Source organism: Canis aureus, chromosome 20 (assembly GCF_053574225.1).
Source record: "Canis aureus isolate CA01 chromosome 20, VMU_Caureus_v.1.0, whole genome shotgun sequence".
In the NCBI taxonomy this organism is placed as follows: Eukaryota; Metazoa; Chordata; class Mammalia; order Carnivora; family Canidae; genus Canis; species Canis aureus.
Window position 1 is genome coordinate 32,819,518 of NC_135630.1, and position 25,858 is coordinate 32,845,375.

The 25,858-nt window shown below is 38.3% G+C and overlaps 1 protein-coding gene and 1 long non-coding RNA gene across 11 annotated transcripts in view; one reads left to right on the forward strand and one right to left on the reverse strand.

Moving 5' to 3' along the window:
• CNTNAP5 (contactin associated protein family member 5) overlaps positions 1 to 25,858 on the reverse strand; it is a 796,713-nt gene that overhangs the window by 603,766 nt on the left and 167,089 nt on the right. For both annotated transcript variants that reach the window (XM_077861335.1, XM_077861336.1), the window contains exon 2: positions 18,234 to 18,338. In XM_077861335.1, the coding sequence (XP_077717461.1) occupies positions 18,234 to 18,338 (105 nt within the window). The remainder of the gene's footprint in view (positions 1 to 18,233; positions 18,339 to 25,858) is intronic.
• LOC144291655 (uncharacterized) overlaps positions 24,672 to 25,858 on the forward strand; it is a 41,912-nt gene continuing 40,725 nt past the window's right edge. For all 9 annotated transcript variants that reach the window (XR_013359017.1, XR_013359015.1, XR_013359019.1 and 6 more), the window contains exon 1: positions 24,672 to 24,943. This is a non-coding gene — a long non-coding RNA (uncharacterized LOC144291655). The remainder of the gene's footprint in view (positions 24,944 to 25,858) is intronic.

A 25,858-nucleotide genomic window follows, 5' to 3' on the forward strand; every position in this document is an offset into this window, starting at 1 on the left:
GGAATGCATTTTATTAAGTGATTCACAAGACATGCATACAGTTGTAGATATGACTGATTTCCCTAATATGCATTCTTTCTTCTTCTGTGGTGGGTGTAAGGCTTAATTTCATTTTCATCTCTCCATACTATTACAGTTATAGCCACAGAGATAAGTTCTCTCCAATCAAAACATGACTAGGAAGAAGATGTGCTACTTCTAAGCCAACTGGTCTCTTCCCCCATTTGCTTTCTGTGTGTGTGTGTGTGTGTGTGTGTATTTAAATTCAATTAGCCAACATATAGTACACCATTACTTTTGAACGTAGTGTTCAATAATTTATCAGCTGCATATAACACCCAGTGCTCATCACATCACATCCCCTCCTTAATGTCCATCACTGAAGCACCACATCCCTCCACCCACCTCCTCTCCAGCAACCCTCAGTTTGTTTTGTATAATTAAGTCTCTCATGGCTTTTCTCCCTCTCTGATGACTGCTCATTCAGTTTTTCCTCCCCTCCCCTATGATCCTCTGAGCTATTCCGTAAATGTGAAACCATATGATAATTATCATTCTCTGGTTGACTTATTTTGCTCAGCATAATACCCTCCAGTTCCATCCATGTAGATGTAAATGGTAGGTATACACCCTTCCTAAAGGCTCAGTAGTGTTCCACTGTATCTTTATACTATATCTTCTTTATCCATTCATCTGTCAATGGACATCTCAGCTCTTTTCACAGTTTGGCTATTACAGACATTACTGCTATGAACATTGGGGCGCAGATGCCCCTTTCAATCACTACATTTGTACCTGTGGGGTAAATACCCAGTAGGGCAGTTGCTGAAGTTCCCCTTCTACTATTGATGGACGCAGTTGGCACCAAGGCCCACTAATTAAGTAGTAGAACAACACAGAAAGATCCTGGATTCCAGTATCATCACATGAAGGAAAGCATCTGCCCACTTGAATGCCTGCCCCAAATAATAACGTGAACAAGAACTAAACATCTATGTTGTTTAAGACATTGCACATTGGAACTTATTTGATATTGTAGTTCATTCTACTTTAAAACATACATGATATTCTGTGAAATAAATGCACAGTTCCCGTTATTTGGCTAAGGAGACTGAGATCCAGCAAGTTTAGAACATTTGACACTCAGGATTCAAGCATAGCTCTTTGAGACTATTTTGTAGCAGAAAAAAATGTTTTTAAAAATCCAGAAAAATCAATGAAGAGGAAAGGCACTTGGAGGAGGCATTTGAGCAGACAGTCTGCCATGCCAGATCTGGAAGTACATTTTTATCAACCAGCTCTGTCTTCACTAACCTGTCCAAAATTCCCTGTCTGGACTGCCTTCTCTCAACTTCTCACAACTGACAGGGAGGCGTAAGAAGAGCTTTTACATTTCAAGAAAAAAAAATTCCAAAGTGATTCTGAGCCTACTCTTTATTTCCATTCAATTTCACCTCCTGCCCATTTCGTGAAGCCTCCTTCTTCTTAAGTGGAAAGAAAAAGCAAAGTTGTATAAACTATATGATCTCAACAGTATTAAAACATGATAGAAGAGAAATTTGTATGGTGATTTCTTCTGAGTGATGAAAATATGAGTGATTTCATTCTTTTATGCTTTTTGCCTGTAACATATTTTCTATTATCAGCTTGCCTTTCTTATATAAATGGAGACTCGCATTATTCATATTTATATGGTTTATTGCATAAAGAATATGTACAGCAATTGGACAGCTGGTGACAACTCGTGACTTTTTGTGTGATCATCACTATTTTTGAAATCAAAATCTTCAAACCTTAATTAACTATTTATCTTTTATCCTCAATAATCCACAGCCAGACTTCCTAGTCATGCTGTAGGATTTTTTCTTCATTTATTATAATTATCCTTATCATACTCATATATGATAGGACCTTATGTTAAGAATGGAAGAGAGAAAACAAAATGACAAAGAACTCTTCCTGTCACCTTGCAAAGCATAAAATCACAAAAGACTGACCAAAAACCAAACCAAACCAAACCAAGACAAGACAAAACAAAAGAGGGAGTGTTAATGCTAGATGATTTCTTCAAATTTGTCTAAAGAAAATCACATCTCCCTTTTGCCCACAGTAAAATCACCCTGAAATTAACCAAAATGGAATTGTTGCTGTTCACCTTCATTAACACATCAAATTAAAAATGCTCCTAATCTAGAAGCTTCAGCCTAAGGTCTTAAAACAGAGGGACACTATCTGGGTGTTAATTGCCAAGAACTCTTTCCCGCTGTTGAAGATGTTCCCTGCATTACAGCTAATAGGCCAGGCATCCAGGGTCACCATGGTTGCTATGGCAAACATTTTGTTCCTTGCACCAAACAATAAATGTGTTTTCAAAATGATGAGAGAAGCCTAAAGATACTATTTGCAGCTACTCTAAGACACAATGTGCCCACACTAGCTTTCTGTTTCTGAATTATTATCTAAATTGGGGGTGGAACATACACACAGATACCTACGTTTGGCAAGTCAAACGTGTTAATTAAGGCAATGCTGCCTGTAATTGTGGCTAAGGTATCAATGATCACTATTTGCATAATCACTGCAGTTTAAATTTAAGAGAATTTAACAAAAAGTTAAGGGAAGATTTCAATTTTAAAGGAAAAATAACTTCACTTTATATTTTAATATCATCTAGAAGTTTCCAATAGTTTTCAAACATGGGATCTTGAATGATTTCCGTGCTCTATCTTAGCACAGCCCACACCCCAAACATTACATTCGCTTTATATGACTTTTGGGAAGAAGATGGCAAAAGGAGATCATGGACTGCAAGCCGTAAGAGACCTGGTTGAAGACACAGTTCTACTCCTGAGGTCAGTCTGGATGAGAAATTCTCAAAGGAGTTCAATCATCAGAAATACCTTGAGGGCTTATGAAGATGATAATACACGTTCTGGGCCTTCTCCTCAATAATTTATTCAAGAGCCTAACCTGGGAATCTGATTTTTTGAAATTGTTCCTGATATGCTAAGTGTTTTGGGAAAAAGTGGATGACTTAGCTTCTACAATTTCAGTTCTAATATTTTACAAATAAGGATTGCTTTATTTATCTATGTAGTGGTCCAAAACAGCTTAAATCCAACATGCTATTTTTGATTATTGAAAACAACAGTAACAACAACATAACATGAAATTGCCTCTGAATCTAAATATGAACATCCTCTCTCATTTGTCCCCCAATTCTCCACACCAAACAAAGATGTGTAGTTAAATTCAGACTTAACAATTGCCAAGTCACAAAAACAGACACATAGATCAGTGGAACAGAATAGAGAACCCAGAAGTGGACCCTGAACTTTATGGTCAACTAATATTCGATAAAGGAGGAAAGACTATCCATTGGAAGAAAGACAGTCTCTTCAATAAATGGTGCTGGGAAAATTGGACATCCACATGCAGCAGAATGAAACTAGACCACTCTCTTGCACCATACACAAAGATAAACTCAAAATGGATGAAAGATCTAAATGTGAGACAAGATTCCATCAAAATCCTAGAGAAGAACACAGGCAACACCCTTTTTGAACTCGGCCACAGTAACTTCTTGCAAGATACATCCACGAAAGCAAAAGAAACAAAAGCAAAAATGAACTATTGGGACGTCATCAAGATAAGAAGCTTTTGCACATCAAAGAATACAGTCAACAAAACTCAAAGACAACCTACAGAATGGGAGAAGATATTTGCAAATGACATATCAGATAAAGGGCTAGTTTCCAAGATCTATAAAGAACTTATTCAACTCAACACCAAAGAAACAAACAATCCAATCATGAAATGGGCAAAAGACATGAAGAGAAATCTCACAGAGGAAGACATAGACATGGCCAACATGCATATGAGAAAATGCTCTGCATCACTTGCCATCAGGGAAATACAAATCAAAACCACAATGAGATACCACCTCACACCGGTGAGAATGGGGCAAATTAACAAGGCAGGAAACAACAAATGTTGGAGGGGATGCGGAGAAAAGGGAACCCTCTTACACTGTTGGTGGGAATGTGAACTGGTGCAGCCACTCTGGAAAACTGTGTGGAGGTTCCTCAAAGAGTTAAAAATAGACCTGCCCTACGACCCAGCAATTGCACTATTGGGGATTTACCCCAAAGATACAGATGCAGTGAAACGCCGGGACACCTGCACCCCAATGTTTATAGCAGCAATGGCCACGATAGCCAAACTGTGGAAGGAACCTCGGTGTCCAACGAAAGATGAATGGATAAAGAAGATGTGGTTTATGTATACAATGGAATATTACTCAGCTATTAGAAATGACAAATACCCACCATTTGCTTCAATGTGGATGGAACTGGAGGGTATTATGCTGAGTGAAGTAAGTCAGTCGGAGAAGGACAAACATTATATGTTCTCATTCATTTGGGGAATATAAATAATAGTGAAAGGGAATATAAGGGAAGGGAGAAGAAATGTGTGGGAAATATCAGAAAGGGAGACAGAACGTAAAGACTGCTAACTCTGGGAAACGAACTAGGGGTGGTAGAAGGGGAGGAGGGCGGGGGGTGGGAGTGAATGGGTGACAGGCCACTGGGGGTTATTCTGTATGTTAGTAAATTGAACACCAATAAAAAATTAAAAAAAAAAAACAATTGCCAAGGAAATCTGAAAAATTGTGAATTGAGAAATATCCACCTGGGCTTTTGCTTGAATGGTTATTTGCACTTGCGATTAATCCTATTGCCCCTTCTCATCACCCTCATCTCACATGCCCTTGTAAGGTTCATTCATACACACTATTAGCTGATGGATGGTCTTTGGTAAGTGCTTACTTAGCACCACCTTGTGCATTTAGAACACATGGCCTCATTCATCATCACAGTAGCTCTATATGATAGATATTATTATTATGCCCATTTTACAGGAGGTGACACTGAGGCCAGAAAGGTTGGACAGCATTTCCAAGATCATATGACTAGTGAGTGGCAGAACTGGGGATTCAAACCCACAAAACCAGGACCCAGAGCCCAAACTCTTGACCACTCAGCAACATTGCCTCTGAAAAGGATGAACAGAAAACCCTTCTCCTGCTCCATTTGCTTTTCCAAAATAGCAATTCTCATGAGACACATAATTTGCATTTCATATTTTGTTTTGAATATCTCACCTTATTCTCATAGCAATCAGCAATGTATTTTTAATTTCTATTTACGAGAGAATAAAGCATCCTCAAAGGCCAACCAGCTTATGGTGGTGAGAAACTATTCTCTAAACCAGTCCTTCTGATATCTCCTCCCTGCCTGAGGTTCTAACGGGGACCAATGTCTTCCGCCTTAGAAATGACCCTCATGGAAAATTCTAAACAAAGTTTAAAGTAAGACAAGAGACACAGGTCTTCTGAGTTCCAGCAGACTCCCTTTTCAGCCCTTTATACCATAATATTTATTTTCCACTTCACATACTAGGGGAGACTCTAAGCATGAAATAGAATAACTGGTAGAAAATGCAGAAATTCCTCAGTTTCTACAGTTATTTCCACTTCTAACTCAGAAAAGGAAATGAGAGTTGACTGATGTCACACACTGGAAATGGACGCAAGACAGATTACATATAACCCTCTGTTCAGTGGAATTTTATAACTATCATTCAAAACGAGAGTCCATTTAGTACAAGACCAACAGGAGCTAGAATAGTCATACATATACACAGAACATTTTACCCCTAATCTGTTCGAAGCACACAGTCATTTTTAAAAACCCTACAATAAACCCTATGGGGAATAGATTTCTTAGGCACGTGCCTTCCCCCAGATTTACTCAAGGCCCTAAAAAGCTATAAGCACATTGTCACAAATGTCTGGGAGGTTAGCTTGAATTACTAGCGGCATCATTAATTATTAAATATTTGGTGCCTGTGTAAGCAACAGTTCAAGATTTTTTTCAGGGACAAAACTACCTAGTGATGGTAATGAGAAAGGCAGAGAGAGACACTGTCCCATAAATATTTAACATTATACAGTATGAATAAGAGTGATAACAATATTCATAAGTTTGCACACAGCACTCAGGAGGGCTTCTTGCACCTCCATGCACGGAGTTGTTATTTTCCATTTGTAGTAGGATCTGTGACTGGGCAAGGATTTCTGAGACTGGTGGGGATGTGGGCTGGAAGCCAAGGCATCATCTTTCTGCTACTGGGCAGGTGTGGTAGATTCTAGGGGTTGTAGGCCAGCCTTAGCCAAGGATCCTACACTTTTATCTGCACATTTATTTAGGCACTAAGGAGCCTCCTGGGGAAAAAGAAAAGTGGGAACCTGACCAAATACCCTGTGGTTTTCAAAACAGATAAAAACTCATAGGAAAATTTGAAGTGGTCCTACTGAGGCCGATTTGCAGAGAAGACCAAAGCGGATTATAAGAGGAGACTCATAAAAGGGAGGGGAGAGTCTGGGTCTGATTCAGACCCAGTCATAACTGAGGCTGCCTCAAGAGTAATGATGGGGGGCAGTGGCTCCCTCTGTGTGACTTGGCTTGGATACCCAGAAGTCAATTATGAGACATGAGTTTGAATGTAAGTAGTTTATTTGGGAATTGACCCCAGGAAGTTGGGTTAGGCAGATGGAGCTGCCAATCTATAGCACACCAGCAAGCCAACCTTCCTGTAGAATGAGCTTAATCCCATCAGTGCAGGATGCACCTAAGGGTTCTGTTACCAGAGCATTATCATAACTGTGTTTATTTTTGTTTTCTTTTTGATATACAGCAACTCAGTCAGGCACTGCTTGAAACTTCTGGAAGGCAGTGATAGAGCCCTCAGGCAGAGTAGGGAATGTGTAGTTACTGTGGTTGAAAGTGGTTGCATTGGGAGATTCCTCAGGGTTCCACTCCCGTCTTTCTTAGGGAATGGATTCATCTCTCAACTGTGGGTGCAGGCTGACAACTAGAACTGTCCCCTGCTCCAGAGATTTGCCCGTGGCCAAGCAGAAGCATACTTGCTCAGAAAGCTGCCACTTCCCACTTCTACCTCAGCCAGTGATGGACTGATACAAAGTTCCAAAAGTCAATCCCATTATATCAAGACATGGTTGATATTTATGGTGCAATCTGTGGTTTAGATCTTCCTCCTGGCATCAGAAGGAAGCTAGGCCTCAGCTGAGACTTCACTAGCCTATCCCTTTGCCTTCCCTCATAACCTGTCTCCAGAAATCACTCTTCCACAAATAATTTGAATAGGAAGTCCCACCTCAGCTGAGATCCTCAGTTGTTGTCCCTGTACTGAAAGTAGTGAAGCCTAGGAGATATGGGCTCTGACAGCCTTAGCTATAGTGTGTGTACTTGTTCACACGCCTATGTGTCCGCATTTATGGGAGAAAGCTGTATTATTAATTTGAAGAATTCTAATGCTCATTACTCAGATAGCTCAGCTGTGATGTCCTTCAGTGAATACTTCCCTTATGAAGAGTAGAAACATTAAAGCCCTCATGGAACACAAAAGTATATCAGGCTTCACATTTCACGGTTCAGAAGTTATACCAGAAGTGAGGGAAATCAGCAGGAAGGCACCTGGGACCTGGAAAACTTGGAAGTCGGTCCCAAGGAAGGTATCTCATATTTATGCCCCTTGCAAGCCAAGGGTTGATTCTCACACACACACACACACACACACACACACACACACACAAAAAAAAACCCAGGTGAGAAGGTCATGTATATAAAACTTGAAAAGACCATAGAACTACACTGTTCAATGTGGTAGCCGCTAACCACATGTAGCTCTTTAAATTTAAATTAGCTTGACTTGAATTAAAGTTTCAGTTTTTAAGTAGCCTTAACCAAATTTCAATATCCATGTGTAGCTGCTGGCTACCTTATTAGACAGCACAGCTAAAGAATATTCCATCCTTGCAGAAATTTCTATTGGATAGCATTGCTCTAGAATTTCTCATATAAAATGTTGAAAGCTACATTCTATTTAATTTGTCAGATCAATACAATTTAACCCTACTCATCAGCTGCTTAGGCCTGAGGGGGGCTTTTTGTGGATTATTTATTCCCCATTTAATGGGTATATAATTATTGAGTTCCATCCATGAGTAAAGCAGTATAAAAGATTGAGGAGCAAGATAAGACACTCTTCCTATTTTTAGGCATAGAGAGAAAAAAATGACTCTCCCAAGATTTTTGAAAGGAAAATGGAGCAGTGGAATTGAAAGTCATTTAAACCTGCAGATCTCATATTGTTGGCATTACCACTTAAAACTTTTCTCTCATGAGCAGCATAATTTTTGCACAGCTCACATACTACATTTACCTTGGTTTCCTGGGGCTGTTTTATTTGAAAGACAGTGCCTAGTCTAAGTCTGGGTTTCAATTGAAAGAGTCACTTTTGACTCCATGACTTTGAGCAAGTAATTTCTCTACTTCTATAAAAATAATATAGTTAAGTGTTCACTCTAACAAGGATCAAGGATCAAGATGATATTTGTCTACTCACAGATTTATTGACTATAAAAATGGTGAAATACAAGTATATTTAACTATTACTTCAAAAGCTTCAATTTGGGTTCTAAAAATTAACTCTGGCATCAGTTCAACCCATTAGGAAGTTACTCCTTTGACTGGAAGATGTACAATATAACCCATCAAAATGGTAGGAGATACAGCTTGAGAGAGAGAGACAGAGAGACAGAGACACACACAGAGAAGAAACATAATCAATTATTCTCTTACTCTGTACAAGATTATTAGTCTAAAGCCAGTAAAGGTAATTCTACAATCCTTACCTGTGATTGAGTCTAGGAGTGGACCTATGACCAAATTATGGCTAATTGGACAGAGAAAAACTGCTGCTGATGTGAAGCAGAGGCGGGTTTGGGTCTCAGAAGAGTCTTACAGCTCTACACCATGGTTCTCAAACCTGAGCACGTTTAGTCAAGGGACTTGGAAAAATAGAGGTTCTCAGGTCCCACTGCCAGAGTTTCTGGTCCAGCAGGTCTGGGATAAGTCCAGTCAATCTACATTTTTGTTAACAAGTTCTGAGGTGACATTTAGCATGCTGCTGTTCTGAGGAATCAACTTAGGCTTCAAAGCAAGGATTAGGAGTCCATGCTTTGTTTCCCAGAATGCTGTTGAGACTGGCTGAGATGCTGAGTGGGCATTTTAGCTGGAGAAGGATGTGGACTCTGAGAATGGCTTCATTGAACTGAATCCACCAGCTCTGAAGGCTGTGTTTGCTGAGGTCTTCCTTTGATGTGAGGTATAAATTTCATTTTTATTCCCCTTTTTTGAAAAAAAAAGTAGAATTAAACACAGTATAGAAAAACCTCACAAACCCAATACTTAGCTTACCACACTATTCCAGGGTGAACACCCTTGCAACACCATGCGTTCAAGAAATAGAAGTATGGACACCTCTCAATCTCCTTGCACCTAGCTTTAATTATTTAATATTTGTTCATGTTACTGAGTTTTTCTTCAAATGAATTTTCTATTACTTCCACACAAAATTACCCTAACAGAGATATCCCAGGGATAATATTGATTGTTCCGAATATTTCTGTAGAAGGGATTGATTAAAAGCAAGTCCTCAGCAAAACAACATGGATTCTCATAAAATCTGGATTTTCATCAAACATGTACATTGATTAGAATAATGAAGTCCAGATACAGGTAAGTGACTGCATAGACAAGTTTAAGAGAGGTGTAGTTCGAGACACTTAAAAGGGGCCCCCAGGTAAGGGACCACCACAGGACATGGAGTATCCAAACTGGAATCCTGGAGAAGGATGAACTGCTTGTTAATATTAACTCCTGTTTTCTGATTTCTTAGAGTTGGTTATGTGTTTCCATTTTCACCCCAACAGTAGATTTAATAATCCTTAGCTCATCTTTTTAATGCCATTTCCACAATATCTTAAGTGAAAGAATTCAAATAGATTTTAAACAAAGGAATTGAATAGGCGCTACCTAACTAATCCAGGTTAGACAAAGTAAAAGCATCCACCATAAAATATGCTACTCAAATACAACTTATTTCACCTGGATGTGACCTTCATTGCAAATACAGTGGTAAACTGTCATCTGCTAGACTAAATATATGTCATTAATTACCCTGCCCTTAATTGCATTACTATAATTTTAAGTCACAATGCTTTAAGTTAAATGCAGTGAACTGGCAAACTAAAGATCTTGTTTCTTTGAAAAGTATTAGTGGCATAAGATAGGGGATTGCGTAAACTAGCATTTTAGAGTGCTACATAGAAATAATCTCAGTTTGGCATTTCAAAGGAAGTGACTGGCTATCAGAAGAAAAAGTAAAAGGTCAATTACATGGGTTTATCTATCATCTCATTGTGCCAAAGGTTGGTGTTTAGAATCTCTGAAACATTATTAGTGAGCAAAGGTGTTCATGATTCCTCCTTTCCCTCTTAACATCATTGTGTTTTGCAGTTATCTTGGTCGGATAGAGGATCATCATAGATTTGTCTACATTGAGGCAGGGTCCCAAGGCTCCTATTAAATAGCAGAAGATTTCTGTTCTGTATCTCTCAATGATGTATTGCTGGCCTAGTCAGAGAAGAGGCCTAGGGCATTGTTTAAATATGTAGGTCAAGGTTAGTTTTGCCGACAGGCCTATTAGGCCACAGTAGGATCAGGGACATGGAGGAGACAGAGGTGTCCATATCTTTTTCTCCTTTGATGCTTGAAAATCCAATCTTTGTGGTTAAAATACTGGCAATACCACCTGAAATGCCAAAATGACCTGAAAAAAGTGACTATTATGCCAACCCCACCTCTACTTAGATCAAGATCTCATATCAATGAGAATAAAGATATTAGTTACCCTGGGGTAGGTAGAATTTGATTCAATTCTGAATAATTAGCTATGTATCCTTAGGTCAGTGACTTGACATCTCTGAGTCTATTTCCTCATCCTTAAAAATGTGAATGATACCAACTTTCTTAGTACCAATGTAATGACACAAATAGAGCTTATATTTCTACTTCTTGGTTTCAAGCATGGTTTCTTATTCATAATAACTTAGATAACTTTGATTTCCTCCCATTTCACCCAACCCCGCACTCTCCTATGAGATGCTGAAAAGGCCACAGAGGTTAAGAATCAAAGAAGCAGAAGATTTAGGGATGCTCCAGAATAGGGGCATCCCAAATTCGACTGTTTAAATGCAACTGTTGCTAAAACACAAGTTCTGATTTTGCATGTCTAACAAGCTCCCAGGTAATGCCTGCATATCCACATGGAGTCCACACTTCGAATAGTGAGAAAAACATAGGACTTGACACTAGTCATGCTGGGGCTGGAGAGCAATGAAGACAGGATAAAAGAGAGGAAAAGAGCTGGAAAGAAGGAAAGAATCCTTCAGGTGGAGATGTAGTGACAAAATTCTGTACTTCTCATTGTCTTTTTAAACAGATTAGATAAAAAAAAAATAAATAAACAGATTAGATGATATCCATATCCTGTCTGACTCAATCAATTCAGATGGGAGATTGGTGCTGTCATTTGTAGGCAGGCATCTTAGTGCTGACTGTGAAATTGGATCTTCAGGATTGTCATCTAGCAAGCTACCTGGAACAAGTCCCCAGATAGCTGATAGCATGGTAATTGTGAGAACCCTGATTCCTAAATTGTTCCAGATCCAACTCTCCTTACAGAAGGACCAGGGACACCAAACTGAAAACCAACTTCCAAAGACCTTCATGGGTCCTTAAATTTTTGCAACTAGTGCTTCCCAGAGAGAAAATAAAAAGTGTTCATGGATGCTGTGCCTAACGGGGGCAAGGGTTTTGAGCCTCTTCAATGGTCCATAAGCCCAGGAAGATAAGAAGAATTTGACATAGAAAATCAGATTCTCTATGGCAACAAAATTGTTATGCTAGAAACATACAATCTTAACTTACACAGGCAAGTATCTCAAAAATATATCAAGTGAGGAAGAGAGATTACAATTTCAAGGAACAAATGGTAAATGTAATTGTTTGCAAAACTGTGGGGGGGTGGAGGGACAAAGGGATGGGAAAGAAAAATACAAACCTCTCCTCTCATGGGGCCAGAGATGTCTGTTCTTACTTGCCTTTTAATCATATCAAGTAACTTCAAACCTTCCTCTCGCTTTGGATCAGGTCTAACCTACTGTTGAGCAGCTTCATGCTGCGCCACCAGTTCTGCACTTCCTGCTGACAGTAAGTGCTTCTCGAAGCCCAGCTGACTTTAAAGCTCAGATCAAAAGCTTTCTGGCCACAAAACAAATCACATTTGACAAAGTCAGATCCCTCTTAAGCCACAATTACACAGATTGACTTAGTAACCTAAATTATTAGTGATCTGACCCCCCAGTTTAATGTATTTTGTCCTTTTTAAAAGGCAATTAGTTCTCTTTTTTTGCTTTGTATTACTTTGTGTGTGGATGAGAAAGGACTGAGGGATGTGTAGAGGGAGAGAGCAAAAATTCTATTTGGCAAATCCCTTCCCTAGATGAGATAACAGTGTGAACACTATTACAGTGGGCGCTAACCGCCCAATCTCCCTCCTGGTTTGGTGGGTTACCCAGACCTTGGCTCTCATAGTAGTACCTTGGGGCAAAGGGTGTATTTTTCTCAGAAAGATTACTTTGTCACCGACCAAACTCATGACATTTCCTTTACTCAGGGTCTGAGGAAACTCATCAGCATACCTTTCCTATAATTTTCTTTCCAACTTTTGAATTGATCTTTGTTTCTGACATGACAAATTCACCAGCGGGGCATCCTTTCTTCCTGTATATAGGTCAGAGATGTGCCTGCTTAAGTTCTGAGCACACACAGAGGTAAAGTAGTCCTTCATTACCTATGTTCAAAGTTTGCTAAAGGTGTAGATGGTTGCCAGGAGTCAGCAGTTTTACACAGTGTCAGGACTTGTGGACAGGCTCATCTTTGAAAAATAGCTCAACAGTGAATAGCTACAGGGACGCTGTTAAGCACGCTCCATATGAGATATAGTTTCATGGACGTAAAACTTTTTACAACTTGGATTTCATCTTAGGTGGCATATCAGGAAATTTATTTATAAATGTATAGAAGTCTGAATGGAGTAGAGTAGAAGGAATTCATGAAATAGTATGATAATCAGTGAATGACTGAATGAATGAGCAAGTGAACGAATGGAGTATGTTAGGAAAAAAAAAATATCCAGAACTTGGGCGCCTGGGTGGCTCAGTTGGTTAAGCACCTGCCTTTGGCTCCAGTCATGGTCATGGGGCCCTGGAATTGATCCCCACTCAGTGGGGAGTCTGCTTCTTCCTCCCCCTTTGTCCACTCCTCTACTTGAGCTCTCTCTTTCTTGCTCAAATAAATAAATAAAACAGTTTTTAAAAAATCCAGAACTTGGGAGAAAAAAAAAAAAAAGAAGAGTACAGTATGTCTTCTACGTATCATCCTGGGCAATTTTAACAGGACCACTCAATGATTTTTAATTCTCTAGGAGAATATACCTGTCATTTGGTTCTCTTATCCATTGGTTATTAGATCTTAGACACTGTGAAGTTACATATTCATGTATAAGTGTTTGTCTAAAAGAAAATATAACCCCAAAATTTTACTCTACTGTAGGACATTGATTGGCTTTGTATCTACCTAGAAGTTTTATTCTAATATTCTTTATTTTTTCTCTGCTCTGTGCCATGGCATTTTTTAAAAAAATCTACGAAACCAGGATACTGATAATTCTTATATAGAGAGGGGTTGTGGAGATTGAATTGATTTACCTTAAAAGCTCAGAACAGTGATGGCTCATGGTAAACAATGATTATATTGCTGTGATGATTTTTAGTCTTATGCTGGCAGGTACACAATCTCACCAGTTGGGGGGAGCCAAACTTGATCATGATAGTGCTTAGTAGCAATGATTTAATTTTTTTTTTATTAATTTAAGATAGTCACACAGAGAGAGAGAGAGAGAGAGAAAGAGGCAGAGACATAGGCAGAGGGAGAAGCAGGCTCCATGCCCCGGGAGCCCAATGTGGGATTCGATCCCGGGTCTCCAGGATCACGCCCTGGGCTAAAGGCAGGCGCTAAACTGCTGCGCCACCCAGGGATCCCTAGTAGCAATGATTTAGTATCTGTTTGTGAACTTGCTATTTAAAACACTATATGGAGGGGTTCCTAGGTGGCTCAGTTGGTTGAGCATATGCCTTCAGCTCAGGTCATGATCTAAGGGTCCTGGGATTGAGCCCTGAGTCTGGCTCCCTGCTCAGTGAAGAGCCTGCTTCTCCCTCTCACTCTACCGCTCTCCACCATTCAATCTCTCTTTCTCACTCTTGAACGAATAAAATCTTTATGGGCAGCCTGGGTGGCTCAGTGGTTTAGCGTCACCTTCAGCCCAGGGTCTGATCCTGGAGACCCAGGATCGAGTGCTTCTTCCTCTGCCTGTTTCTTTGCCTCTCTCTCTCTCTCTCGTGAATAAATGAATGAAATCTTAAAAAAAATTAAAATCTTTAAAAAAAGAATGAGTTAACAAATTAATTAATTAAAAAAACACTATATGGAGATTTTAAATTAAAACCAAGATGTTCTTTGAAATCTCTTGTGTATCTAAAGTATCCTAGGTTACTAACCATGCAGAACAGTTCGCACTTCTGGTTGTATTTGACGTTTTTCCTCTTTTAAAATAAAAGGGAAGTTTTAACCAAAGATGTGTAGAAAGGAGTGTTCATTAGGCAGAGATACAGAATACTTCTAGGTCGTTTTAGTGGACAGATGACGTATAAGTCTGCTTTTAGCATGAAAAAAATAAGTCATTACTATACTGATATTTCCAATCCAAATAAAAAATATAGTTTTCTCAAATTTTAGATTTTTATATTTGGAAAACTCATATGGCAAAAATCTAGTCTTTAATAACATTAACATCACTTAGGTTTTATTATAATATATGCTATATATTTATATGTTCTATGTATGCATATTTACACATGTATATAACTATATGTATGTATGTCCTAATATATAGGTGTGTGTGTGTATATGTATATATCCAAACCTGTATATATCCACCTCTTTATATATGACTCCATTGTGTGTGTGTGTATATATATATATATATATATATAACTATATGTGTATATATTGGCTTTCTATCTACCCTACTATATATATGTATATATGCATATTATTTATGTTGCATATGTGAAAATAATATCAATATTATCATTAACAACAAATGTTAGCTATTAATTACTTACATGCTAATCTACATTATCCAAGTAAACTCTTTATGAATAGGATTCGTCCCTATTTTTATCAACTATGTACCAGAGTTCTGAATTCACTAGCACATAGTAGGTGCCAATAAATGTTAACAGAAGAATTTGTTATTTATAAATTTTAATTCAACCTAGTAGTTTGCAACTCATTGCATTATTTTTTTTTTTTTTTTTTTACTCATTGCATTTTAGAATCACCTGGAAAGCTTGTATTTGTTTACTTATCAATATCCACCCTTGGATCCCATTTCAGATAATTAATTCAAAATATCTGAGGTAAGAGCTTAGGCAGTGTTACTTATAAAACTATCCAGGTGATTCAAATGTATAGCTCTTGGCTGAGAACCAGTGATAGAACCTCCCCTCAAGACTGTGTTAAATTGGGCAGCCCGGGTGACTCAGCGGTTTAGCGCTGCCTTCAGCCCAAGGTGTGATCCTGGAGACCCGGGATCAAGTCCCACGTCAGGCTCCCTGTATGGAGCCTGCTTCTCCCTCTGCCTGTGTCTCTATGAATAAATAAAATATATATATAAAAAAAAAAAGATTGTGTTAAATTTCCCCTGAAGGCAATTGTTGCACCCAGTGAAGGAAGTGGAGGCTGCCAGCCAGGCCTGGGCAGTTGTGCTAGAGGGTGAGTTCTAGTCCAATATATCTCAACTCTCTGAGACTGTATCTTCTGCATAGCCTTCCAGATTTAGACTGTAGTTGGGAGAAGACAGAGCAGTCAACATCTCTGCGTACACTCATGCTATCCTTGGGCTCAGATACAGATGCTCCAGTGAGTAGGATAGTTAATAAATTGGAGTAGAGACATCTGTGCTCTGTCAATATCTGTCCACTAGGGGATGAGCTGGCCTGTGATCAGATTCTCAGATTCAGATTCACAGCTTCCCCAGAAACTGTCCAGGTGTTACTAGGCAGTAATGACTTTCTGCAACTGTATAGTTGGATGGGGTTGGGACTCTGCTCTGGATGACCCATCCAAGACTCATATTAAAATCTTCCAATCTGTGTTTCTTCCAGAAATGGCAAGTGAATCTCCCTGCTCTGGTCCAGCTCTCTACCCTGCAGTGAGAAGTATCTTTTGGATGTGAAATCTTCCTCAGCTGCACATAATGTGTCAAGTCAGGCATTACTGGTCCACTTGACAGATAAGGAACTGAGCTCAAGAGCAGATAGGTGACTTGTGATCCTCACAGAGCTTGCAAGTAAATGCCATAAGCAGCATTTGAGCTCTGGTCGGTACATTTCCAAGTCTTTTCTAATATAGCCTTTTTAAACCTGTGTTAGTGAATCAGTTTGCTCACGTGGTGATTAGGGAGCAAAACTTGGGGTTTGGATGACTTGAGTCAAAGCATTTCCCCTTCATAACTGTGTGATTTTAAGCAAGATACGGTATTTTTCTGAGCCTCAGGAACCCTATCTGAAGTTAAAAGGTAATAATACTCATAGTATCTATCTTTCTGAAGATGAAATACCTTAATATAGGTGAAATAATCTATAACATTCTTGGAACAGGGTATGCAGCAAAAAGATAGTGTTAGTACACAATTGTTATTAATATTTTCCTGTTAGGTCTCTGAGTGGTCATTCTTTTTCCTTTGGAATAGCATTCTTTTTAAATTTATTTTGTATTTTTTATTTAAATTCAGTTTAATTAACATATGGTGCATTATTGATTTTAGAAGTAGAATTTAGTGATTCATCAGTTGCATATAACATCCAATGCTCATTTCATCATGTATCCTTTGAATGTCCATCACCTGTTACCCCTTCCATCACCCACCTTGCCTCCAGCAAACTTCAATTTGTTTCCTATAGTTAAGAGTCTCTTATAGCATTCTTAAACTCCTTTCTTAAAAAAACCATACAACTTGCTAACTTAAATTACTGATCCCATTGTAATACAATATAACCTGTGACATATAGTACAAAACAAATACCAAATATACAAATAAAAATTGCAAATCTCTCTCATGATTAATGGAGATCCATAATTATAAAATAAAATGTCAACAAGTTAAATCATTCTGCACTTTATATCCATAACTCAATGATCAATTAAAACTTATTCCATAATGTAAAGATATGCCAATATTGGAAAACTTCCTAATATGATGGGTCTCATATTATCAATGAGAATATATAGTCAGGAATAATTAATATGAACTCTAACAGATCAGTGTACTTCTTGAAGTTGCATACACATTTTTTTCTCAACTTGAAAAAATAGTTTATAATGTTCACTTGATGTATACATATACAAATATAATTAGATATTTAATAATCTTTAAAAATTAAAAAATAAACTTTAACCATCTTTAAAAATTAAAAACTTCAATTACACAACTACACATATATGTGTATATCTACACATCATAAAAGTCAACCAAATCTGACTAAAAATATATCTATCTAAATACTCAACATTATATTTTTTGAAGACATTTCACAAAAGAGATCAGTTAAGTATGTTTGCTCTTATTTCCATCACATGTTGTAAAGGTATACACTCAATATTTAACCACAGCTATCACTAGCTGGTGGGCTTACATATTATTTGCATATTCTTACTTTTACTTAACAGTACTATGTATTCTTAAATAAAATAAGATTGTAAAAATTAAAGTTATTGAAGGAAAATCTTGGTAGATTTAAATCATGTTTATTATAAACATGCTCTTGTTAGATACATGAAATATAAAAAGAAAGCAATTAAAAAAAACTTATTTTCACAAAGGCCTTTCATAATAATTAGAGAATAGTATAGGTTGGGGAGACAAGAACCAGCACACTTTGAATATCCATTACGCACAGGGAAACATGGTTTAATTCCATTTTAACCCCCCTCTTCCCATTCTTCTTCTGAACGATGCTCTTGGACATGAGCCCAGGGAATGGAGGTATTCTTTTTCTTCCATTTCCCCACAGTGTGCTTATTCAGCACTACTTTTAGAGTTTTAGTCACCTTACTTACCAACTCTTCGGTTGAGTTGAGCTGGGCTGTGAGTACCCGTGAGGTCTGAGGAACTGGAAAAAGCCATCGGAGAGAGCAGGGACGCTAACGGGTCATCACAGTTGTCTGTAACGATAAGAGAGAAAGAAAGTAAATATTATTAGTAAGAGATAGCTTGTAAAGAGAGGAATCAGGCATTAATCACCATTATTTATTAACTATTGCTCTGAACAAGGCTAGTAGCACTTGTTTCCATGTGCTATTTCATTTACTCCTCACAGTCCTGAATGACAGGTATAAATGTCTTTCACAGTTGGAGACACTGACATTCAGAGATGTTACGAAGTTTGTCCAAGGTCACAACACTAGAAAATGGTGTGGCTAGAAATCTCACTGATTTGTCTAACTCAGATGTCTAACTATCATCTGTTCCTTTAATCAGTTACTTGAACAAAGTCTCAAGTTATGGCTATTGAACCTATTTTAGAAGAAGTGAGATTGTTGAAGGGCGGCTACAATTGTTTACTTGCTCTTCCATCTTCAGTTCCTGGGACTCCTGCCATAGGGTATCTAGATGGACAGAATTATTTAGATAGTCTCACTCCTAGTTGTATGAAAATCTTTTGAAAATGAAAAACTAATTCTAATGAGTAATGTCTATTCCACAAAGTAAGGGAGTATCGTCCCTGATCTTGTACAATTTTGAATCTGATATTTAGAAGCAGCCCTTCCAGTCTTCCCTAATGTAACAGGTATGCTCTCTAAGGTTTCTTTGATGCTGTTCAAATGTGGAACAGAATGGGGTCATGGGGAGAAATGTGGTCTTGACAACACAGACCTGTTCCTCCAGATTGAGCATGCAATCTCATACAGAGGACCCTGCACTTCACATAGCAAACTGGTCATCTAAATGTTCTGTAATCATTAGTCATTTGTTTGTTTGCATCTTACACTAAGTGGCACACTCTTTGTAGGACTTTAGCAAATAATCTGATACATAATAAGCCTTCAATAAAGGTTTGTTGAAAGAAATGGATGGTGAAGGAAGGAAGGAAGGAAGGAAGGAAGGAAGGAAGGAAGGAAAGAAGAGAGGTAGGGAGGGAAAGAGGGAGGGAGGAATTAGTTCACACAACAGTACCAACATGTTTTTTTTCTATTTTTCCATTAAGTATACAATTGACCTTTCAGGACTTTGCAAAATGATGTCACGAAATCTAGATATATCTCATTCAAACATAATTCTATGTCATTCAGTTCGAAGGTAAACTTTATGTATTAAAGGCTCTTAAGAAAAATGGTTCTGATTTTTTTAATGTACGTTGGATAGGAGGTTGTTTGTTTATCCAGAAAATTCTGAGGGGACTATTTCGTCTAACTACAGGAAAATTAATGAGAAACATAAGGATTAAATTTTTGTTTGTTAAATGTGTTAAAAAAATCAACTGGCAAAGTGTATTTTGAGTTTTTCCCCAAACACAAATGTTTGAAAAATATTTTGAGGTACTTGACAAAAACAAAACAGAGCCAGATTCTCACTAAAGGAGGAATGACATAAAAATCACAGCAAGGACACCTCTGCAGTTATGGTCATTCTGCAAATAGGAAGGAGAGTTCAAGGCTCCTTTATTCCAGGCATAAGATGCAGGTGAGGGGAGGTGCATACATACTTGCAGTGCATTTATTTGGAAACACAGATTGGTTACTCTATTTATACATTAGTAAATAATTTTTATATGATGCAAATATTCCATTTGTTTATACTCATCTTATCATTAGGAAACATTAGGTGAATACAGAAAACAGAACTCAGTGGAAATATATCGTACTTGTACATACCCACATCAAACACCACACACTATCAGATTTCACAGCTATGCTATGAGCCACACCTGTCTGCAACTGTAGTTACAATCATCCTCCAGTTTCAGAAAGCACGCCTCCCACTACTCCCTGATAGTTCACAACCCTTCTGACATCCACTTCCACAAGCAAATTGAAGTTTTGTTTTGTTTTGTTTTTTTTAAATGCTGTTAATGACATGTTTGAGCTTTGGGCCCCTAATCCTATTTTTCCTCTAAAGTAAGAATAAAAGTGGCCTAAGTGTTTCAGTTTAATTCAGTCCAAAAAATATTTATAAGGACATACTTGATGTTTGACCTTGGACAAGCACTAGGGGTAGAGTTGAGTAAATTGAGTCTCAGATCTCATGGAGCACTGAGATCACTGAAAAATGGAAAGAGTCAATCAATCAATCAATCTCATGAGAAAGTTTAGGAGAATTTCACCAAGGTTACATCCCAGCCAGTACAATGGGATCCACTTAAACAGACATCCAGAAAAGTGATCTGGTCCATCTCCTCTAGCCCTATGCAGTCTCCCCTTTCGGAAGGTGTTGGCTTCACGGAGAGGTCAGGTTCCAGACTCTCTTGGCCTCAATACCAACTGTCATTTTCTCACTGGCCATTTCTCTTCTGAATTGTACCTTCCTTGTATCTCCATTTGTGGAGTCAATATTTCCACTTTGGAAATTAGTAAACCCATCAAAAACAATCTGTGCTAAAAAGAAGATCCGTGACAGGAGATTGTGCAGGACTCCTCTCGTCATGGGCCCTGTGCATTGCAATAGTGGCTTTTAGAGAATGTGGCTGAACTTTTGTTCTTTCCCTAAAAGCGCTAATAATGGGAAAATCTCAAATCAGAAAGGAAGAAAGACATGTCCTCCCCAGCCAGTACATAGCTCTGGGCTCTCTCTCCGTCTTCTCTTGTCATCTAAATTGGGAATAGACCAGGCCTCTAATCAAATTAATCTTGGTCATTGGGAATTAAGATTTGTCCATATAGGGATGCCTGGTTGTCTCAGCGGTTGAGCATCTGCCTTTGGCTCAGGGCATGATCCTTGAGTCCGGAATCGAGTCCCACATCCGGCTCCTTGTGGGGAGTCTGCTTCTCCCTCTGCCTGTGTCTCTGCCTCTCCCTCTCCCTCTTCCTCTCTCTCTCTCTTTCTCTTTCTCTGTGTCTCATGAATAAATAAATAAAATCTTAAAAGAAAGAATTTGTCCATATAACCATTCTAAATCCAAAAGTGTGTATTATTTTTAGACATGTGTCCTATTCTTAAGGCAGAAGAGAAATGATCTAGCATAAATTAGAACAGCTTATACATATTATAATTCATGATTTGGGACAGTCTGGGACTGTGGAAAGTATCAGGAAGGCTAGAGCTAGGAGCTCTTCATTCTAGATTATTTTTTCTATTGCCCCAATGACTCCGGGTAATACATTCAAATGCACTAAATAGTATCTTCATTGTCTGAAAAATCAAGAGAGTCATCTCTGACATATTCAGCCACAGAATCATTTTTAAAAAGAATGAGAATATATGGAAAAATATGCAAGAAAACCCCCTTTAAAGGATAAAGAACAGAATGAAAACACAGAGCACTATATGAATCGTCTGTAATATTTGCTGTAATTGAGACCAACCATTTCAATATTTTCATTTCTTGAACTTTATGACATATCACAATACTTGCTCAGTAATTGATGTCACCAGTAGCTCTATTGCCCTAAAGGTTTACCAAGGGCCAGATGAGAGGGAGAATATGAAATGGTGGGGAAACGAAGGGGTAAAGAATCACCGGAGAGTGAGGAAAATATTGCATGGGGCAGTCCTCCCCTTCTGTGGACCAGCCACCTTGCAGAGACTGGGCCAACATCACACCAAACACATGGCTGGGAAGGAAAGAAACAAAGCACCATCTGCTCCACCATTCCTGCAGGCTTTAAATAAGCAAACCCATGTTGTCATCGCATTTTAGGCACCACTCACATCTCTGCCTTCTGACAGTGTGTCTGCACAACACTAAACCCATCAGTTCGTTCCTCCAAAACTGTGGTGGATGTTTATCTGTATTTACATGAGGAAAAAGGAAAGGATGAAGAAACTCAGGTGGGCTGAGAGATGTTTGGAGGGGGAAACATACCAAGGGACTGACACTAGGCTTTCAAGGGGACATATACAACCCGAGATAGGCTTTCATGATTTTACCAGAATATCATTTTCCACAGTTGATGAATGCATTTTAAATAGATGGGGCTTGTCTTTAAAAGATTTTTTACGGGGGTGCCTGGGTGGTGGTTCAATCGGTTAAGTGTCAGTCAGACTCTTGGTTTTGGCTCAGGTAGTGATATCAGGGTTGTTCAGATTGAGCCTCACATTGGGCTCCAGGCTCAGCATCAAGTCTGCTTGAGATTCTCTCTCTCTCCATCTCTACCTCTGCCCTTCCTGCTTGTGCTCATGCTGTCTTTCTGTTTAAAATAAGCAGACAAATCTTTAAAAAAATAAGATATTTTTTTTGCAAAAAAAGATAAAGTTTAAAAGCTATCTAATAATGCAAACTCTTACTCATGTATAATCTACTAATTTTCCTTTTTTCCTCAGCAGATAACTTTATTGCCATATCTACTAATTTTCCTTTATAACATAAAGTCCACTTCCTACCCCACCCCATTCCCAGGCTAGTGAAAATCCATGCCTCTGAGTGTGATGGAAAGTAACTCAGCTCTTTCCAATCAGTAACTGCTGAACAACCCCATTCTTATTTGCAAATGACTAAGCCCTACATTCATAAAGCAAGAGGATACTGGAACCCAAGGAACTTTTGAAATAGTGAAATTCAAGCCCTTTACTTTACAAATGAGGACATCAGGCTTTAGGGAGATTTAGGAGTCTGCTCAGGATTATTCAGTCACTGATGGACTAGCCTGGACCAAAGCTCAGATTTCCCCTTTCCCAGGGGTGATCTGCCACCTCTGCATAAGTCCAGTAATCATAATTATATTATTTTTCATAACATTTGTTTTAACAAATAACTTTTCTTATGCAAAAAGAAGGGCACAATTGCATCTCCCGGATAACAGAAAACCAGTGCAGAATAGCCTATGATTTTCAAAAGAACTTGAATTTCTTCTCTATTTTTCTTGCCTTCTTATGTCTTCCTTCAGCATCAAAAAGAGAACAATAAAGGGAGGATTTAAAAAAGTAAGAAGAGATAAAGAAAAGTGACTTGTTTCCTTATGAATATTTGTGTGGCTCCTCAAGTCAAGCATTTTATTTGATATTTCCAGTCTGAAGAAGTGGGGATAATTTGTTCCTTAATGTATATGAACAGCTACATATTAAAGGTCTCCTATCACATTAATTAAAAGGTAAAGGCACAAGAGAGAGTTCTGAGTAAATATGATATTTACATAGCTTTTTAGAAATTATCATTGACTCTTTAAGATGATTCTACTTTAAGTAACATTTTTTGTTGCCAACATATATTTTTATACATTATTATTAAAATACCACTCCAGTAACAGATGGCCCTGAAGTTAAATTGTGAGTATCGTCTTGATTACCACAGTAAATTGTCTGTATATGGGGATTTGGAACTTAAAAGATTCACTTGTATTTATAGGTGAGATAAAATTCCTCTTAGCATTGCACACTTAATGGCCTACTTTGTTTAAGAGACATAAAGCATGCATTTCGTGTAGTGCCTACAATGGTGCTTAGAAGTGACAACTCATGCTTTTAGCTTCCTTTATTTTTTCCCCTTGTTACCTATAATTTCACTTAGTAAACAACAAAAATAAATATTCTAATATTACTCTTGAATCTGACCCTGTTCCTCTTTTCCACCGTGAAATCCTAAAATATAAATTACCTCATAATGAACAGATCAAAAAACATGACTCTCTAAAATGAGTCATGAAAAGAAGGTTAAACCTTCTCTGTCCTGACATTCATCTCCAACTTAATGCAGTCTCTGCTTGCTGAATACTCACGGTTGTATTCTTTGCTATAGGAGGATACAATTAAAGTCCAAGACACAGACCCTGAGTTCAAGAAACCAAGTATTTACTTTGGGTTGAAAGATAATCTCTCTCTATATTTTTAAGAAGCTCCTTATGTTTATGAACAATTCCATGCAAAAGACCTTTGACTTGGGATCCAGGAACCCCGGGCTCTTTTACCTTCACTGTGAACACGCTCTCATTTTACCTTTCTGTATTTCAGATTCCTCAGTTGTAAATGGCAGGGGATATTGCTCATTTGTTCAATCAACAAACCATAACTGGGCACATTCTAGACTTCTGAGTGTCCATAAGACTTTAAAGATAGTAAAGACAATGATAGCAAATTCCTCAAACATGGTGAAGATGGGCACACCACTGGCTGCACTGCACTAGTGATTGGTGATGGATGGGATGCAGTAGGCTGCACGAGCATCTAGAAGAGAGGCTAGTGCTGTCTAGGGATTGACAAGAGCACTCTAGGATATTTTCCTAGATTTAAAAACAGTTCTACTCATTTTTTATGTTAGGTTTGATTTGGAGGTCCTTCACTTGTAGGTGGCTTGCTAGGACTACGTCATAATCAAGCATAATAAGTATGACAGCACGGCAGCAGTGGCAGCCGGTGGCACAGTGTCTGTCTAGGTTGTTGGCAGTCACTGAGGCCTATCAAGAGGGAAACCATCATTCGTACTGTATGGCTGAGGAAGATACAAGGGCTTTTGTCCATTTCACACTCTAGTCAATGTCTATACTGGGCTTTGAACCCAGGTCGGTGTGATTCCTTGCATATCACCTATCTGAAAAGTGGCTTCCAATTCCTAAAATAACATCAGGAATGCCTCCTAGATGGGCACTGGTGAGTCTTCCATTTGACTGTCTTATATGAGGTAAGCCCTTCTTGGATTTTTTCATCCTTACATGAATGTTCCATAATTAGCCCAAACTCAAAATGCACCTTGAAACATGCTTTTCTAAGTTACTTTTCCTTTCATATTACTCTTTTTCACCCCCAGATTTTTTTTTTAAGTCTCATGTTAGTAATACTGGATTCTCAACTGTTTTAATTTTCCATTTTAACCTTAAATATAGTTTATTAATGATTTAATCTAATGGAACAAATGTTTCCTAAATCCCTTGTGTGTGAGGCATATGTTATACATACTAATTGTGGGGCAATGTAAGGCACACAAAATATCTTGTTAAGCGAGGATATTATTTTACTCTAGCATTTAGTGTCCAGGACTATATATATGTTCAATAAATATTTGCTCTAAACAGTTGAAAGATTTCTTAGGAGGTGCCTGGGTGGCTCAGTTGGTTAAGCATCTGTCTTCATCTCAGGTCATGATCCCAGGGTCTGAGGATCTAGTCCAGAGTCAGAGTCAGGCTTTCTGTTCAGCGGGGAGCCTGCTTCTCCCTCTCCCTCTGCCCTCCCCCCAACTTGAGCTCACTCTCTTGCTCTCTCTCTCTCTCAAATAAAATCTGAAAAAAAAGAAAGACCTCTCAGATTTGCATTCGTTTTTTTTTTCCTCTCACTTGTCTACTACTTGATCCTATCAGATTTTTTTTTCCTATCAGATTTTTTTGAATACCATGTTATAATTTTTGCAACTGTCTTCTCAGTTTACCACTTGTGTCTATCTTCATTCAATCATCATTTCTAAACCTCTGTTCTCACCAAGCCCTACTAATATGTCAGCCTTAAATTTGGTTTCCATTGGTGGCATCATGAAGATGAAGGAACAAAGAGAGGGTTGTGAGCACATAATAGACTGAGCATAAGGCCAGGATGTCACTGATAG